This window comes from Mus musculus, chromosome 3 (genome assembly GCF_000001635.26).
Source record: "Mus musculus strain C57BL/6J chromosome 3, GRCm38.p6 C57BL/6J".
NCBI lineage: Eukaryota > Metazoa > Chordata > Mammalia > Rodentia > Muridae > Mus > Mus musculus.
This window is the reverse complement of record NC_000069.6, coordinates 55,646,998-55,663,957: the sequence shown is the minus strand read 5'-3', so window position 1 is coordinate 55,663,957 and position 16,960 is coordinate 55,646,998. Positions and strand designations below refer to the sequence as shown.

At 43.6% G+C, this 16,960-nt stretch overlaps 1 protein-coding gene across 11 annotated transcripts in view; it reads left to right on the top strand.

Moving 5' to 3' along the window:
* Positions 1 to 16,960, top strand: part of Nbea (neurobeachin) — a 558,554-nt gene that overhangs the window by 519,791 nt on the left and 21,803 nt on the right. For 4 of the 11 annotated variants that reach the window (XM_006501520.4, XM_006501522.4, XM_006501519.4 and 1 more), the window contains 3 exons: positions 13,805 to 13,867; positions 14,191 to 14,280; positions 16,410 to 16,602. In XM_006501520.4, the coding sequence (XP_006501583.1) occupies positions 13,805 to 13,867; positions 14,191 to 14,280; positions 16,410 to 16,602 (346 nt within the window). The remainder of the gene's footprint in view (positions 1 to 13,804; positions 13,868 to 14,190; positions 14,281 to 16,409; positions 16,603 to 16,960) is intronic. The other 7 variants (XM_017319586.2, XM_017319587.2, XM_030252626.1 and 4 more) reach the window with 3 other exon arrangements.

Here is a 16,960-nt window from a genome sequence, read left to right as displayed (position 1 = left end):
ATATGAGGAAACCCATGGGTAGCATTTAGATGGATAGGGAAATAGCAGGTTTTCCTTATTTAAATGTGAATTGAAAAGGAGACAAATGAGCCAGCTGAGAAGACACCAGAATTAGAATTGAGATGTTCCTTCTGTGATTAGAGGGCACATTTGAACCTCACTGACAGTGTCTGCTTCCTTAGCCGGCAAACCACCATTCTGGGCAGTGGCAAAGCCAATTAATTTTTTGTAAGCTTTACTCATCACACTGTAGGAAGCGTAGCACGGCCCATGGGCTTTTCACTGATTTGCTGGATGGGAGTGGGTCCAGCTTCATGTTCACTTATTATGTAGATGTTCTGAACAGAATCTATTACATTCTAGATCTTTATATAACCGCAGCAATGAAGACTGTCTAGTGTTAGGCAGGATGTCTTTGTTCCACGCTCTGCTCCTTTGAGGGTCATTCAGAATAAACACTCACTAGATGATGAAGGTCTGTCATTCTCAAAATCAAGCCAGGATATGCATCTTCTCATCCCAACCCCTTGCCCAGGTGTCTGACATGTCACCTGTGAGGATGCACACTCTGGCAACACCCCCTCCCTCCAGCTAGCATAGGCCCTGAGACAAGTCGGCAGGTAGGCTTCGACGATCTCTGTCAACTCAGGATTTCTGAGGAAGCTGCTTCATCTTCCTGAGGGCAGCAAGAGACCATTAGTGTAGTGCAGACTGAGGGCTGTTAAGGAAAGTAATTAATTTTCCTCTCCTATTCCTCACCATCATTCTCTCTCATGCATTCCTGTTAATTTCAGTGAATAAGTTCAAACAAAACATATTCCCACAAAGTCTTTTGCAACTTGAAGAGCAATGCTCTCCAAAGTCTAAGAAGCACTCAAGAGCCACAAGCCAGCTCAAGACAGCCAGAGTGCTGAATCTCACTCACAATCTCACTTGCTCCGGAAAGGGAGAAATAGCACACCACCCGACGCAGGGGCACTCAGCCCCCACAGCCATGAGGCAGAGCTCTGTAGATAGTGAAACTAAGGTTTAATGGTTTAAGGTTCATACTCCTCCCTGCACATTATCACGGTGAAAAACCCTGGGGAGATACAATACCTGCTTTCAAAGCATTCCTCTTGGAACCCTGAAGAGCATTGCTCTCAGCCTGAAAGACTGAACAGACTCCTACAAAAAAAAAAAAGAAGAAGAAAAAAAAAGCTCAAAAATTAGCCCATTTATGATGTCTTCACTCATTTTACTTATAATGATTATCTTGGTGTTTTTTAATGTAAAGATCATTAATAGCTAAAACCACGGGAAAGCCAGGTTTTGTTGTTTCATAATGCCAGTTTGCCTGATTAAGATAATTTTATTACAAAATGCTAAGCACCACCTTAAAATACTAGCATGTCCCCTTTGTTTAAAAATTCTATGATCTGCCTGGAATTTTGAGCTTTGAAGTTAGTACTAAAATTTGTGAAATAGCTTAAGGTTATTGACTCATTCTCCCCTGACAGGTGAAGCCATGAACAGCGCTAACCACAGCAATTATGGCATTAAAATGTCAAGAAATTAGAGGTCAGAATAACAGATAATTTTCTTCTCTGTGTCAGATTAAAAATTGGCATTCTTTGACAGTTTAGGATCTCTGGCTGAGAAAATGATGACAGCTTAACTCATTTTATACGTGTAAAGCAGTAATTGATAGTAAACTTTATCCTGACAGCTTCTGGGCAGAAACATGACAGCACAATTCTGGTACAAAGCTCCTTACTATGTAAACACTGGGTCTGCTGGAGAGCAGAGACTTATTTAAACTGTCTTAAGTCTTGTCTTACATCATTATCTCCTGGGCTCTTTCTCATGATGGCTCAACTATTTGGGCAGTGGCTTTAAAGCATGACAATGAATAGGCTTTCTTCCCCCTTTTTCACATTAATAAAAGTTATCATTTTCTTTATATTTGTCCCTACCAAGTGACCTGTGACCTGCGTAGGAAGAGGGTTCTGGTTAGAAGCCGCAGCGTGCTATGGCTTCTTCCTTCCTGCTCCTCAAATGTGAGCAGAGCCCAGCAGAGCCCAGCAGAGCCCAGCAGAGCCCAGCACCTGGGAGCCTGGGAACTTCTGGCAAGAAACATAAGTTTCCTTACGTGGCTCTGCAGAGCATTTCTGAGCCCATGGATGTGTTGGAGATCTTAGATAGTTAGTGTGTGTGTGTGTGTTTATGCAGGCGTGTGTGTGTGTGTGTGTGTGTGTATGCAGGCGTGTGTGTGTGTGTGTGTATGCAGGCGTGTGTGTGTGTGTGTGTGTGTGTGTATGCAGGTGTGTGTGTGTGTGTGTGTATGCAGGTGTGTGTGTGTGTGTGTGTATGCAGGTGTGTGTGTGTGTGTGTGTATGCAGGCGTGTGTGTGTGTGTGTGTGTGTGTGTGTGTGTGTGTGTGTGTGTGTATGCAGGTGTGTGTGTGTGTGTGTATGCAGGTGTGTGTGTGTGTGTGTGTATGCAGGCGTGTGTGTGTGTGTGTGTGTGTGTGTGTGTGTGTGTATGCAGGTGTGTGTGTGTGTGTGTGTGTGTGTGTGTATGCAGGTGTGTGTGTGTGTGTGTGTATGCAGGTGTGTGTGTGTGTGTGTATGCAGGTGTGTGTGTGTGTGTGTGTATGCAGGCGTGTGTGTGTGTGTGTGTGTGTGTGTGTATGCAGGTGTGTGTGTGTGTGTGTGTGTGTGTGTGTGTGTGTGTGTATGCAGGTGTGTGTGTGTGTGTGTGTGTGTGTGTGTGAAGTATGTATATGTTTGTGCATAGGTACCTCACTGTAGCTGTGGAGCTCAGAGGACAACTTAGGGTTCTCTCCTTCTACCATATGAGTTCCAGGACTGAACTTAGCTTGTCAGACTTAGAGGCAGTGCCTTTACCCACTGAGCCACCTCACCAGCTCCAAGAGATAAAGTTGGAGAAGGTTTGCTCTACATTAGATATGCTAGAGCTACTTGAGAGGAAGTTCTGCTTTTCTGTACATATAGTAAAATGGGATAGCTAGCATCATATCACAATTTTATATAATAACATCTGTGCCTCCTGCCCTGGATGCTCCACTGTTTCAAACCTACCTTCCATTCCCATACAGCCATCTCAGCTACAGCCTACAGCCGCTGTGTTTTCCCTGTCGTGTGGATATTAGGAAGATCAAGAATAACACTGTATGTCTTGTTCTAAGCTAATATTTGTCCTTAAGTATTATTTGTACTTCTTTTTTTATGTCAATAATTTAGTTTTCTTAAAATATTATTTGAATTTATGTTTCTGCATTGTTGATAAGTGCATTACAAGCCTGCAGGGCCCATGGAGACCAGCAGAGGGCACGAGATTTCCCTGAACCTGGAGTTATAGGAAGTTGTGAGCCTCCCTGTAGGAGCTGCAAAACAAACCCAGGTCCTCTGCTAGAGTAGCCAGTGCTCTTAACTGCTGAGTGTCTCTCTAGCCACGTGCTCGCTGTCATTGCATTTCAAGAAGTTAGCCTTGGTACTGCACTGGTGTTGAAGTTGCGCCTGAGCAATAAGAGGAAGTCCAATCAGTAGAAGCTTTAAGCTCACTCACGCCAGACAAATGAGTGCTAAGCTCTGAACTGACATAAAACGTGTCATCATACCTATTCCAAACTTCACCAAAAAGAAAAATGATTTAAATGACCTCCCCGTGATGAGAGGTAGACACGTAAGCCTGCCAAGTAGTGCTGTGTGGCTGGCACCTAGAACGTATGGACCATGCAGGGTTTATATATTTACAGATAGGCTCATCAATTCTGCATTTTAAAATATTCAATACATTTTAATATTTACCAGCAATCACAAGAACTTGCCACTTTCTAGCTGCCTTTACTTAGGCAGGCTCTGCTTTGATCTCTCCTTTGATCTGCCACGGGTAGCAGAGCTGCTCTCTGCATGCACTCTGAGGAGAGCGTGCCCACAGGAGGTAGGCTACATCACTTCAGTATCACTTCATTTTCTTGCTGAAATGTTCCTTGCTACTACAGAGCACTAACATGATAGGGCTGTCAAGAACCAGCAAGACAGATGTGTCTGTATCCAAAACAGCTGCTGCTCACTTTCCCAGAGAGATGAGCTTGTAAAGTTCATAAGGGAAAAAAATCAACTCACTTTTCATTTCCTGCTGATGTAAATGAAAGACCTTGCCAGCACGGGATGGCCCTAGCTCCTCTGCTCACCTTCCTGCGCGCCTATCAGCCCTTTCCTCCCTGCACCCCTGATGTCTTCCTTTGATATAGTCAGGGTATCAACAAGGGATGTTGCTTTGATCCTCTAGGATGTTAGTCGGTTCAGTCTCCTGTTTGTGATCCATGAACGAGCTACCTCAGTGAGCTTGAGCACAGAGCCATGGTGCCTCATTGTTAGGGTTGCTCTCCTAAGCAGCTTTTCAGGGGAAGGAGCAAGAAGCTCGATAGCTGGTAGCAATCTCCTAACCACCTTAATATGCATCTTTACGTTGATGAAATATTTAACAAGTTCAAAATCCAAATTAAACACAAGAACACACTTACATTTTGACTAGTGGAGAGCAAGTAGACGTTAGGTGTTCTTCAGAGTTAGGGCGAGAGGAAGAAAAATACCATGACCCCCAAACCCTGTGTTCCATATCTACAGCACTGAGGGTGATGTGGCAGATTTGTTTAATAAACTTTGAATGTAGACGTTACTATCAAAGAAATTAACAGCACACATTGACTTGTACTTAGCTAACTTTTAATTCAGGCTCCTCTTTTCTTGTTGTATCTTTATGGTATACTTAGCTAGTCTGTTTTTGTTTTTTGTTTTGTTTTTGTTTTTTTGTTTTTTTGTTTTTTTGTTTTTTTTTTTATCTTCCCCCACAAAAACACGTGGTACAGCCAATCAGCCTCAGATATGTCAATTAGATCTTTCTTTCATCTTTGTGTTATTTTCATTGTGTGCTATTGGGAAATGCTAATTACTGATTCAGAAATTATCAGCAAAGGCTTTCATAATATCCACTTTCAGAACAGTGAAGATGGCACCCTGCTGTTTGTAAAGGAACTGTCTAGAAGGCACTTGCTTCCCCGGCTCCCATCAGCAGAGAGCTTGGTGGTGTGACACTGTCATCTGCTTCCCTTTGTGAAGATGGACCTCACTAAGTTGTTTCAGTTGTGTGGTCAGGACTCACTTACAGTCTTAGACACATTGATAATGGCCAGATCTAAAGTCGTTTGAAGTCTCAATGTAGTCTTTCTAAATTATTGTTTTCATTTATGTAAATATCAGAGGACATTTTATTCTGCTGAATTAATGCTGTGATATTTTGAATCTCCCTTTGGCTTGATAATGAGACTTGGTTCATTTTGGAATGTTGTGTACCAACAGCTCAGCACCAAGGCAAACCTGGAGCAGGTTATCTATTTTTCAGTAACTTTCTTCCCTGGTCAGACATTCTACTTTACAAGACTGCCACCTGCATACCTGTCTCCTCTCACTGCTTCTTTCTCTCCTTCCCCCTGTCTCCTAGAAGGCGTTTCACAGAAAGCAGTTCAGCCAGGGCAGGTATGATAGGATTTAGCCCTGGCTGCACTGGGTTATGCCCTGGTGGGTTCAGTCGTCTTTGAGAAACAAGTGCTAACATAAGCAAAGTGCCTTCTTAGGAGATGGCCTCTTTCTGGAGTCAGTGGGTACAGGCTACAGGAGACCCCGCACTCCCACAGCTCATACCAGGCCCCGTACCCCTACCCCGGAAGGTCTTCCACACCCTCAGTAAAATGGATCTTGGTTGAGTATACTTTGTTTCCAGTCTTTCCTAGCCCGGCATGTTGTGAACATTGATCAGCAAACATGAGCAGCACTCATCTGTTAACCTTCATAGTAATCTCTCTTGCATCTCTGCCTCAGGCTCCTCCATCTCAGCACATGGCCTGTCAAAGGACCACTGAAAACTCCTTCAGATGTGCCACATTCAGCCACATGGATGGACCTTGGGGACACTATGCTAAGTAAAATAATTTGGTCAACCATGCAGAGCAAAACAGAACAAAAACTAACAGACACACCACCTCCACCCTCACCCCCACATACAAATACTCCACTTAGAAGAGAGATCTGGAGCAATCAGTGTCACAGAGGAGAAAGAAACCAGCATTTGCCAGAGGGGAGGGGTGAGATCTTGTCAGTGGATACAGACTTAAGGAGATGTGGGCATTAGTTGCCTAGCAATGTATTATATGCATTGAAGACTGCACAATTTCATGTAAAATGGCTAAAATAATAAACCATAAGCCAAGTTTTATTTGCATCTAAAAATGCTTTAAGTAATAGAGTTTAGTAACAGTCCTTGTTACAGAGGAGTGGGCAGGATATAGAGGACCAGGAAGAGAAAGGAAAACACTTGAAGGGAGGCTGCCATACCCAGGCAGGCCCAGGGGAAGAGGGCTAAATGCTAGAAGAAAGATGGCAAGAGATGTGTTGTCCAGCATGGACTGATCTGAGGCAGAATTGCCTAGCCTAGCCACTGCAGAATCCAACACCTCAGCCTCCTGTCTCCGGTACTGAGCTAGGCTCTCCACTGTAGCCGAGAGGCAGGGAGACGAAGAGCAAGGACCTTAGTGATCTGCGGAGGCCTGTGGGACAGCCAGAGAAGAAAGGGGTCTAACACAGCACATCCCCTAGGAAATGTTACTGCCAGCTAAAACTATATTTTAGACATCCAAGGCAGGTCAGCCACTACCACTACTGGCTTCATTAAAATCCTTGCTTTGTTCCTTGGAGTCACAAACGTACACTTCAAGTACAGAATCTGGGAGAACTTACCAGCAGTAGAACTGGACTAACTATAAAAAAGGAAACATTCCGGATGAAAGATTTTCTGTCAGAATAGACATCTATTAAGTCACTTATGTAACATCATTACAGTTGATCATTCCAGGGAGGGGTGGTGCTCTGGAGTCCTCTCCCACACTCAGAGACGTGAACCAAAAACTGAGACAGGAAACAATAAACCCAAGCTGCTCCCACAAGCCTGGGATAGCCCAGCTTTCCAAGCCAATGGAAATAGGTTTTGTTAACTGGAGCTAGAAGATAGGTTGCTTATATATTCAATAATTTTGCCAGAATAGAGTTTTTTTTTAGTCTTAATGTAAGTGACTATTAAATCAATATTAAAAAACATTTATATTTCTGCTTGTGGTTTCTCTGAGGAACTAGAAACAGTTGACAATAAAACAGCATTTTAATTTTTTATACAGTTTAATGTTTAAAAGCAATAAATGATAGAGTACATATATTATTTTCTTGATTTACTTCGTTCTTGGTTTTCTAGCATTAAAAAGTAATGCTTTACATGGTCTTGTTTATCACAGCAATAAAGCAGAAGCAAAGCTTGTCAGTTAACATGCACCCCACCATTACGTCATCCTTCTTCCTATCACTCCTCAAAGGCGCATTGTTTTCTAATGTTTTATGTGATGTAGGCAGAATCACAGGTAGAAGGGACAAGTGATGCAGGTATCATATTTGCCATGTCCATAAACATTGAAGTGGCCGCCGCAGCAGCTCTTCAGTGTTAGAGCCACTGTAGCAGTGAGGCTAGCACAATACTAGGTAAAATGGTCAAAGGTTTTTCTGTGTTCTCTAACAACCACATTTACTATGTTTTTTTAATCTTTTTGAAAACTGAATAGAGTTGGTGGCCCTGAAGCAGCCACATTGGAGTGTCCGTGTCCATCATAGATGATAGGTTCATCCATGGCCACACAGAAGGAACCCCTCTCATTAACCTTCCCTCAGACTATACACTCTTGTACTTCAAGGTGTACACACCTCCAGCAGGCCACATACAATCTCGCTAGAATTACATATAAATGGCTGGGGAGGAGTAGCGGGCGACTCAGGTGTTGATCCAATGACCTTTCCCACTCCTCTCCTTCCTTAAGAGAATGTCACTATTCATAGTCAGAGACCCTGGTTGATGCTTGCTAGCAGGAATAGCTGATCTGATGAAGAAGATAGCAGTTTGTTTGATGGGAGGACCAGGTCAACAACAGAGAGGTAGGAGGAAAAAGAAGAAGAAAGGAAGGAGGAAGGAAAAACTAGTTTTAAGGATTCTAGGAAAGAATATCCATGTTAAATTTACCTACGTTATGAGTAGAATAAAGTTAACCTGTTGTCATCTATTGCACAGCAAGGGTCTGCTACAAGCCTCCTAGGTTTTGACTTTCATCCCGTCTGTGAAGTCTTTCCTCTGGCCAGGCTCAGGTGCAACACACATGTGTAACACACAAACGTATTCAACCTATGTGTGTATCTCCTCTTCTGATGAGTTAGTATCAGGGTTTTCACAGAGGAGGAACTCTGTTAGAGGGGAGACAGAGAGGGAAGAAAGCAGTTAAGCACACAGACTGTGAGAGGACTGTGCTGCCCCATAGCTGCCATACAGAGGCCTCTGCATGCATGCAGGACAGCTCCTTAACTCAGGAGTTCTGCAATGCGATGCTTCTTGGGAACTGAGGCAGATTCTTTCTCACTTGCCTCTAAATGGGCAACAGCCTTGAATAATGGGTGTCTTAGTCAGGGTTTCTATTCCTGCACAAACATCATGACCAAGAAGCAAGTTGGGGAGGAAAGGGTTTATTTGTCTTACAATTCCATACTGCTGTTTATCACCAAGGAAGTCAGGACTGGAACTCAAGCAGGTCAGGAAGCAGGAGCTGATTCAGAGGCCATGGAGGGATGTTCTTTACTGGCCTGCTTCCCCTGGCTTGCTCAGCCTGCTCTCTTATAGAACCAAGACTACCAGCCCAGAGATGGTCCCACCCACAAGGGGCCTTTCCCCTTCAGCACTAATTGAGAAAATGCCTTACAGTTGGATCTCATGGAGGCATTTCCTCAACTGAAGCTCCTTTCTCTGTGATAACTCCAGCTGTGTCAAGTTGACACAAAACTAGCCAGTACAATGGGGAAGACACATTTAGAGAGAGCCTTGAAAACCAGTAAGAAAGGGGGCCTGGTTGAAGGTGTGACTAACTGTAATATGATTGGTGGGTGCCAGGGTGGTTTACAGATAAGAGCCTAGCAAGACAACTGAGAAAGTGGCCCTTCTGAGTTCTCTCTCTATGGGGAGTTTTATAGTCCAGCTAAGCAGGTAAGACCAGAGGTCATCTGTGTATGAAATTCAAAAGTCACCTGTGGCCATCTTATTTGTTGCACCCCTTGCACAGCACACAGCACATTTCTGTGTCCTTGCCTGCCTACCTCTGCAGAATCTTAAGTACTCAAATCTCCCTGTGGGGTTGAACACACCTGCATTGTGGCAGGCTCTAGAGAGAGACAGGTGCTAAGCATTTCATGATTGACTAGTGAATATTCTGCAGGGTAATAATACAAAAATGGTTCAGAATCACTATAGAAAAATTGTAGGTTGTTAGAAGCCATCTTGAACTTGTATTTCTATCTAAAGAGTTCACAGTAGAAAACCGAGGTGGTCTTCCTACTTGTAATCAGCTGGTAAGAGAATGGGCTCTGGCATGTAGTAGCTATAATACGTAAATACCCTACAGACCACACAAATCCAAATGCCTTCCTCATTTATAGCGGTAACCATTACATTCTAGGTTCATAAACATAAATACATAAGTCAATACCACAGTTTGGAGCACATGTGTGTATTCTGTCCATAGCAACTGCCCCATATCCAGGTACACATCCAACGGTAATAGTTGCTTACCACCATATAGTGATGCACATCCGATGATAATGCTGCCTACCACCATATCAACATGTTAATCCAGTGGTACCTGCCTCCCTCCATCACAAATGTGCAACTACTTCTAAAACCAGAAGCTAACAGGTCTCTAAGCTGTGCTGAGCTGATAATGGGACACTGCTGGACATTGAAATGAATACTGACTGAAAGAGGAATGGATATCACAGACACTGTGTTGATCCACATAGGGCACACAAGTAAAATGTTCTCCTTATCATTCAGTTTCTAGAAATATCAGAGAAGAAGATATTGATACTGATAAGCATGGAAATAGTGATTAGCTTTATAGGTGAGGTGTGATTTGAGACAGTTAGCTAAGGAGAGATAGAAAGTTGCTCATACAGGTGCTCACATTACTGTCACCAAAGGTCGAGATAAGAAAACATCAGGTTCCATTCCCAAGTCTTTGTCTAGATAAGGAGAAAAACTGTGTTTACTCTGTCTTTGTCTTGCTGGAGCCTTGAATGCGATTTGCATAAGTGTGCTGAAATCTCCAAGCTCTGGGCCAGCAAGAAGACTCAGCAGGTGAAGGAGATAGCCACGGAGCCTGATGAGCTAAGCTTGACTCCCCAGGTCCTACATGGTAGAAAGAACCATCTCAAGTCATCCTCTGATTTCATTGTGCACGTCATTGCAAGTGTGGCCTACTCATATCAGTGCATAACTGATATAGCAATAACTAATATAATTTCAAAATCTAGGGTTCCAATTTAGAGATCACAAACCTGATTAAGCAGTGTTGCGTTCTAAGACCAAGCCAACCAACCCATGTTTTCATATCAGCAATAAAACCATTGTCCACCAAGGATCCTGTGTAAATGTTATAGCTTTAAGAGTACAGGTTTCCCCAGTGCAAGTGTTACAGCACTGAGGGGAAAGGACTCCTGGCAGTCAGGAGCCAAAGAACACCACAAAGTCACATGGGACAACAAACTTCATACAAGAGATTTACTGGGGAAAACACAGAGGGTGGCTGCCTTTGCTTGGGCACAAAGCAACAAAGACCTGGGAGGGAGATTATACAGGGTTTCTTAGGGGCACAGTTTTCTAGGGTGGGGATTGGTGGGATTACAGATCCTGAGCTTGGGATGAGCCCAGGAATTGGTGCAATTTCAAGATCAGGGATTGTTGGGTTTTCAAGTCCTGAGCTTGAGTTTTGGAGCAGAGCATCTGGAGAAGGGGGTGAGTTGGGGCTTTTAGACTATTAGAGTGCAGGTGGAGCCTGGTGGTTGGAGGGTCTCAGGGTGGTTTGGGGCCTGGCCACTCAGATGCCTGAAGAGGCTCACACCCTGTGTCCTTTGAAGTTTGTAGAACAAGAAGGCTTGATAAGCTCCTTTGTTTTTTAAAAGAATCAAGTGCTGCACCTGTTCCCTGTGTGGACCGTGCTTCTCACAGGGACACTTGCTAGACTTCCTTGACTCTCAGGTGTACAGCTTCTAATAATGGGTAACTTCTTAGTGAAGGAAACTGAGTTGACAAACTCATTTCCTAACACCTTCTAATTCTGGATAGCTTCTTAGTAAAGGAAGTGGGGTTGACAGGCTCATTTCCAAAGGTTAGTTTTATGCCATCTCTCTGACTCATCTTCCTGAATATTAACACTGCCTAGACTGAAGACATTCATTCACAAATCCCAGCATCTAGAATAACCAGTCAGGGATGAAGGAAGTGAAACATGCAGTCTGGCCTTGTCTCCACCCACAGTCCTCCCTGCTGTGTGCACTCATGTGCATTTCTGATTTCCTGAGGACTTCCTGAGGGCAGTGTGGGTGTTGACTAAGCATTTATATGTTTGTCAGCCTAATTGCTGCAGTGGCACTGAACTCTTGTAAATAATGGGCCCCGTGTCTTCTCTACCCATGTCCGTGCACTTTCTCTTTTCTGGATCGGCTTCCAGCTTGGCCCAGATTACCCCACTGGTGCTCCACTGTTATAGTCAGTGTTACAGATGTTGGGACGACAGCCACAGTCCTGACCTGCAGAGTCAGTCTGAGCAAACAGACACATAGTCATGGATGCACTTCCATGACAGAGGGAGAAACTGTACTCTGAGAGTATGGGGAAAGCTGGTAATGATGTGCCAAGTCCCAGCACAAGGACAACATCAGTGGAGGACTTCCTCCTGCGTGGAGTGGATCTCTCAGGGAGTGCCCCAATCACAGATTCCTAAGCTGTGTGATGGCCTCCATCACAGTAGGCTGGTCTCCTAGTCCAGTACCCGTCTGTTCAGCAAGGAGACACCAATGACTCCCTTAAAAGGGCTTGGGGAAGAGGTGCAGAAGAAGAAGGAGGGGCAGCAGGCTCGCTGGCCATTGTCTGGCAGGGGCCAAAGCCGGAACGTAGAGGAGGCAGGCCTGCCTTTCTGACATCAGTAAGAGCTGAAATTTTTTAATTCAGAAGGGAAGGAATGTTTTGAAGGCACAGACACAGGTCCGTCCATTATAGATAAATTCTAGAACACAATCCTTTGCTGCACAAGACCATCTGACACAACTCACAAGGAAGAAAGCATCGTCCCCAAAGAGAAACATGGCGCTTGAACACTCTGCTCAGCCCAAAGGGATTACCAAAGAGCACTAGACAAGAAGTTTCTGGAAATTATGCCAGTATCCTGTCATTTTTTACTATAACTTTAATATTTCTGTTTGAGAAATAAGGTTAGAGTAAGTGGGGGATTCTTGCTGTCTCTTCATTCAGTGAGTGTTGGGTTCCCTAAGTTCAGGACAGTGACTGATGTTCAGGTGTGTGTGTGATGGTAGCCCCAGCCTCTCGCACCCATGCGGTCCTTTTTCCTGGGGGAATAGAAGTAAAGGCCCCAGCTAGAAAGACCTTAGCTGATAGTGGGCGTTTGCTGGCCAAGGCAGCTTTAAACAGCAAAAGCACTGCTTTTCCTCACAAATAATTCTCAAGAGTTATTGTAATAATGTGAAGCCAACTAGAAATGGTCTCTTCTCCGCTTTTATAACCATAAATCTTGCAATGGGGAGACACAGTGTGGTGGTACCTACATGAATACAATTTAGCTAAATAGTCACACTTTGCATTTGAATGGACATCATGAAAATAAATGTTACATTAAAACTGGACAGCACTTAAGGAGATTTAATAATTCATCTCATTGTCACTGCAAATAAATGAACCAAAGCCCCTTTTATGCACTTGTTAAAATATGGTGGATAATGATCCATTCATGTTTAATATTGCTAATAAATTTGAAAGTTCACATTTTTTTTACTGATAAACACTTTGTTGAAATGCGGTGTAGGAGGACGGATGGTTAAATTGAAGTACTTTGTAAATGAGAATTGTAGATGGAGATGCAACTAGCCGCAGCACTGTGTCAAGGGCCATCTACAGCATACCTGCGCTCCTTCCATGCTCAGCAGTGGGCTTCCTATTTCACTTTTATGTGCACCAAATTGCACATGATTGTAGGGGAAACTAGCATGGTAATAGAGTAATGATGGTAGTAAATATTGTGCTTCTCCTTGTTGACTTAAATTACACATTTACAATATCTCAGGAAAAAATCTTATTAGTCTAATTTAATATGTTGAAATATTTTACCTATAAAATTTATGAATTGAAGAAATACTTAGGTCTCTAAACACACAGATGCACATATACAGGCATACGGGCATGCACATGCATGCAGTGTTATATTGTATAATCCAGACAGTTTGAGATAGAAATTAGTTCTATTCAATGGGAGCCATACCATCTTAGCATTCATGTCTGCACAGGCTTTTCTAAAAATATGTATATGTCTCAGGATACTCAAAGAATTCTTTCATTTTTAGTGAATCTTTGTGAAAGTTTACATGAAGGAAGCTGAGAGAAATTCATTCATAGCTTAAAGTAATATCCCAGAATACCTCTTAAAGCACATAGCAAGCTGAACTGTGTTTTTGTATTGAAAGTGTTGCTCTCTTTTATTGCAACAACAAAGCCTTGGTGTTCAGACCTCGGGTTGCCCTCGGGTGTTGACTGAAATGCATAATTTTCATTTTTATGTCAGTGGTAGTCATTGTGTCTAATTCTCTTTCCCATGAAGATTCCAGAAGCTTATTTCATTAGAGACCCCCATACGTTCCTTCTTACAAAGGACTTTATTAAGGTACCTGTATGGTATTTAGTGCTAAGGTGTTCTTTGGTCTTTAACTGCATGCATGGATGCACAGATTATCATTTCTGTGTTTAACCCCAGCTTCTGACGATGACAGCGGTGCTGTGCTTAACTGAAGCATGGTTAGAAGAAGTGAAGCTTGTCCATAAATACTAACAAACACTTGCAGAGTTCTGGGCCCTGAGAAAAGAGCACTCCTGGAATTTTCTGGACTCTTTTTATGGCTAACTTGAGCTCCACTTGCATTGTCAAAAGTGTGCTGACCTCTCTTTTGACACGTATTGATTATGACAGTCACCCTCCTTGCCCTACAGGCCATGGAAGCACAGATACAGAACTTTGGACAGACGCCATCTCAGTTGCTCATTGAGCCGCATCCGCCTAGGAGTTCAGCCATGCATCTGGTAAGGCAGCAGCCTTGGAGGGGTTTTTCTTTCCTTTGTGTCCGGGTAGAAATCAAATAAAATGGTATTTCAGGTATTTCAGGGCTTTTCAGAGGCTTCCCAGTTTATCTGTTGACTTGGAAGCTCAAGGGTATGCTAGAAGAAAGCAGCTTTTACTTCTCCATAAGCCTTTAAGGGTACACACTGCCCCCCAATTAAATTCGATCTGTAAAGCAGGAAGTATAAACACAAGCCAACAGAAGAGTAGTTCGTTTTCAGAGAAACAAGCGATTGATTCCAAAGGCAGTTTGTGGCTCCTGCAGAGGCTGGGGGACAAAACAGACTAGTCTCAGGTAAGGGCTCCAAACTCTGTTTCTGCCACTAGTTAGTTAGTAAGTGACTGGGGATGAGCACTCTATAGCTGTGAGTTGTGGGGTTTACTCATCCCTGCACTGAGATCCCAGGGCCTGCTTCTGAACCTTCGTTAGGCCAGCCCTATGATGAAAGCTCCAGTCGATGCCAGCTCGTCTCATCAAGAGCTGATCAAATTAGATCTTCAGTCCTACTTTTCAAGGAAATAATTGCATGCTTTATTCTAAAATTTAAAGGTCCATTCTCATAACAAAGCAGTCCCCTTTTAGTTTATCAGCACATAGCAAGCATTCCCTCTTTGTATTTAATTCTATGAAGGCTGATATACTTTTATTGTATTTTTTAATGATGTCTCCCTAGTTTGTTTGTTTTTTATAATACTTCAACAAATGTTTCAAGACAGAAACAGTTGCAAATGATCTCAGATGATCTATGTGTATCCACAATCTTGAGGACATGCCTGTCTGTCCCCTCAGTGGGGTGAAGAGCTCTGAGATAGGATGGCAGTGGGTGTGTGGCAACCGTGTAAGCGTACATTTCTTTGACAGAAAGAATGTTTATGCTTTTCATTTACTTAACATATTTCTGATCCCTCCATGTGTCAGATGACTAAGGCATGAGGCACAGTGTCAGGTGTGTTCTCCATACTACTAAGAAGCAGGCAGCCCACACCCGGGGAAACTACACACTTGCTTTAAACCCTTCTGCAGCAACCAACCACATAGTTTCATCCCTGTAGGCACAGTGTCTGTCTTTGATTGCACTTGGTCATTCTGTGTAGCAAAGTAGAAAAAAGTCCCCAGATGGCTCCCAGCCATGGTGCAAACAGACATATGGTCTTAGAGGGCCAGGTTCTTACCCGTTCTTGTATGAAATGGCTTAGTGGGGGAGGCTTAATCCGCTTTACTTACTTTTCTCTGCTTTTGATGATGATGATGATGACGACTGTCTTGGGGGAATGCCCAGTTAGAACTCATTGTCTTCCTACAAGGAATTATCAGACACCAAATTGGCATGGAGCTGGCAAAAAGAAAATGATCCATAGGAAAAATGCTCAGATGTGTAGGGAAGGGAAGTGGTAATTATTTCCAGCGTCCTTATTTTATGTTTTGTATAATTGAGTTTATAGTGCTCTGTACTGCTTGTAGTATCTGCTATCACCTCATCTGCTAGATGTTTACGAAGAAAAGCCCAAAAAAGCGCTGGCCCTCAGTAAACTGAACCTGTAAGAGAGAGAAGGCACAAGCCCTAAATAGTAAGTCAGCTCCGGAGCCCAGACACTGGCCAGAGTTCCAGGCTACTCTGCGGAGGTTATGCTTCAATTATTTATACTGTGGCCCTAGGTTAGCCCAATAAAGATGACAATTCCAGCCAAATCACTTTATATTTCATGCTAACAACATCAGCCACGGATTAACTAATTTTCCCTCAAACTGATTTTTTTAAACTTCCCATAACAATTATGATGCATCTTGTGGCTATTTCTGTGAGCTAACTGTACATGTGGCAGTCTGACCATATATACAAACTGAGACTGACTCTTAGCAACAGAGCATGCTGCCTCAGTGACGTCAGAGGCTCTGTTCTCTTTTCTCTATGCCTTCTTCAGGTGAAGCTGCGCTCTCTGGGTGCGCTGGCCAGCGAGACAGTTCCAATGGCCTGGAGCCTCTGCCTGTTATCACACTAGCCTTGTCTGTCTGCACCTCCTAGCCCCAGACCTTCCACTAACCAAGTTGTCCTTTCTGTTTCCTTCTGTCTCTTCCCTTTCTACTCAACAGTGTTTCCTTCCACAGAGCCCACTCATGTTCAAAGATCAGATGCAGCAGGATGTGATCATGGTGCTGAAGTTTCCATCCAATTCTCCTGTGACTCATGTGGCTGCCAACACCCTGCCCCACCTGACCATCCCTGCAGTGGTGACAGTGACCTGCAGCCGACTGTTTGCAGTGAACAGATGGCACAACACAGTCGGTACGTGGGTCTCAGCACTAGCTACAGAGCTAAGGCAAAGACAGTGTTGGGCAGCTCTTGTGTCGGCGCAGCCTGCCCACTTCTACAGTCCAGGCAGTGCCGTGGACCAGCACTGGCCTTCCACTGCACCTCAGCAGGTTTCCAAACAGAGCAAGTTTGTCTGGATTTTGTAAACAAGAACTTCAAGCCATCCCCCTTTGCCACCATTAGTTTGTTTAGCAAATATTTGAATGCCCATTATGTGTCAAGTCATCCTTGGTTTTTGGAACTCAGCAGGATACAGACAAATAGCATCCCTAGCTTTGTGGGGCCTGGTCTGTGAGAAAAGGCAAACACTAAATTGTCCAGTGATTTCACA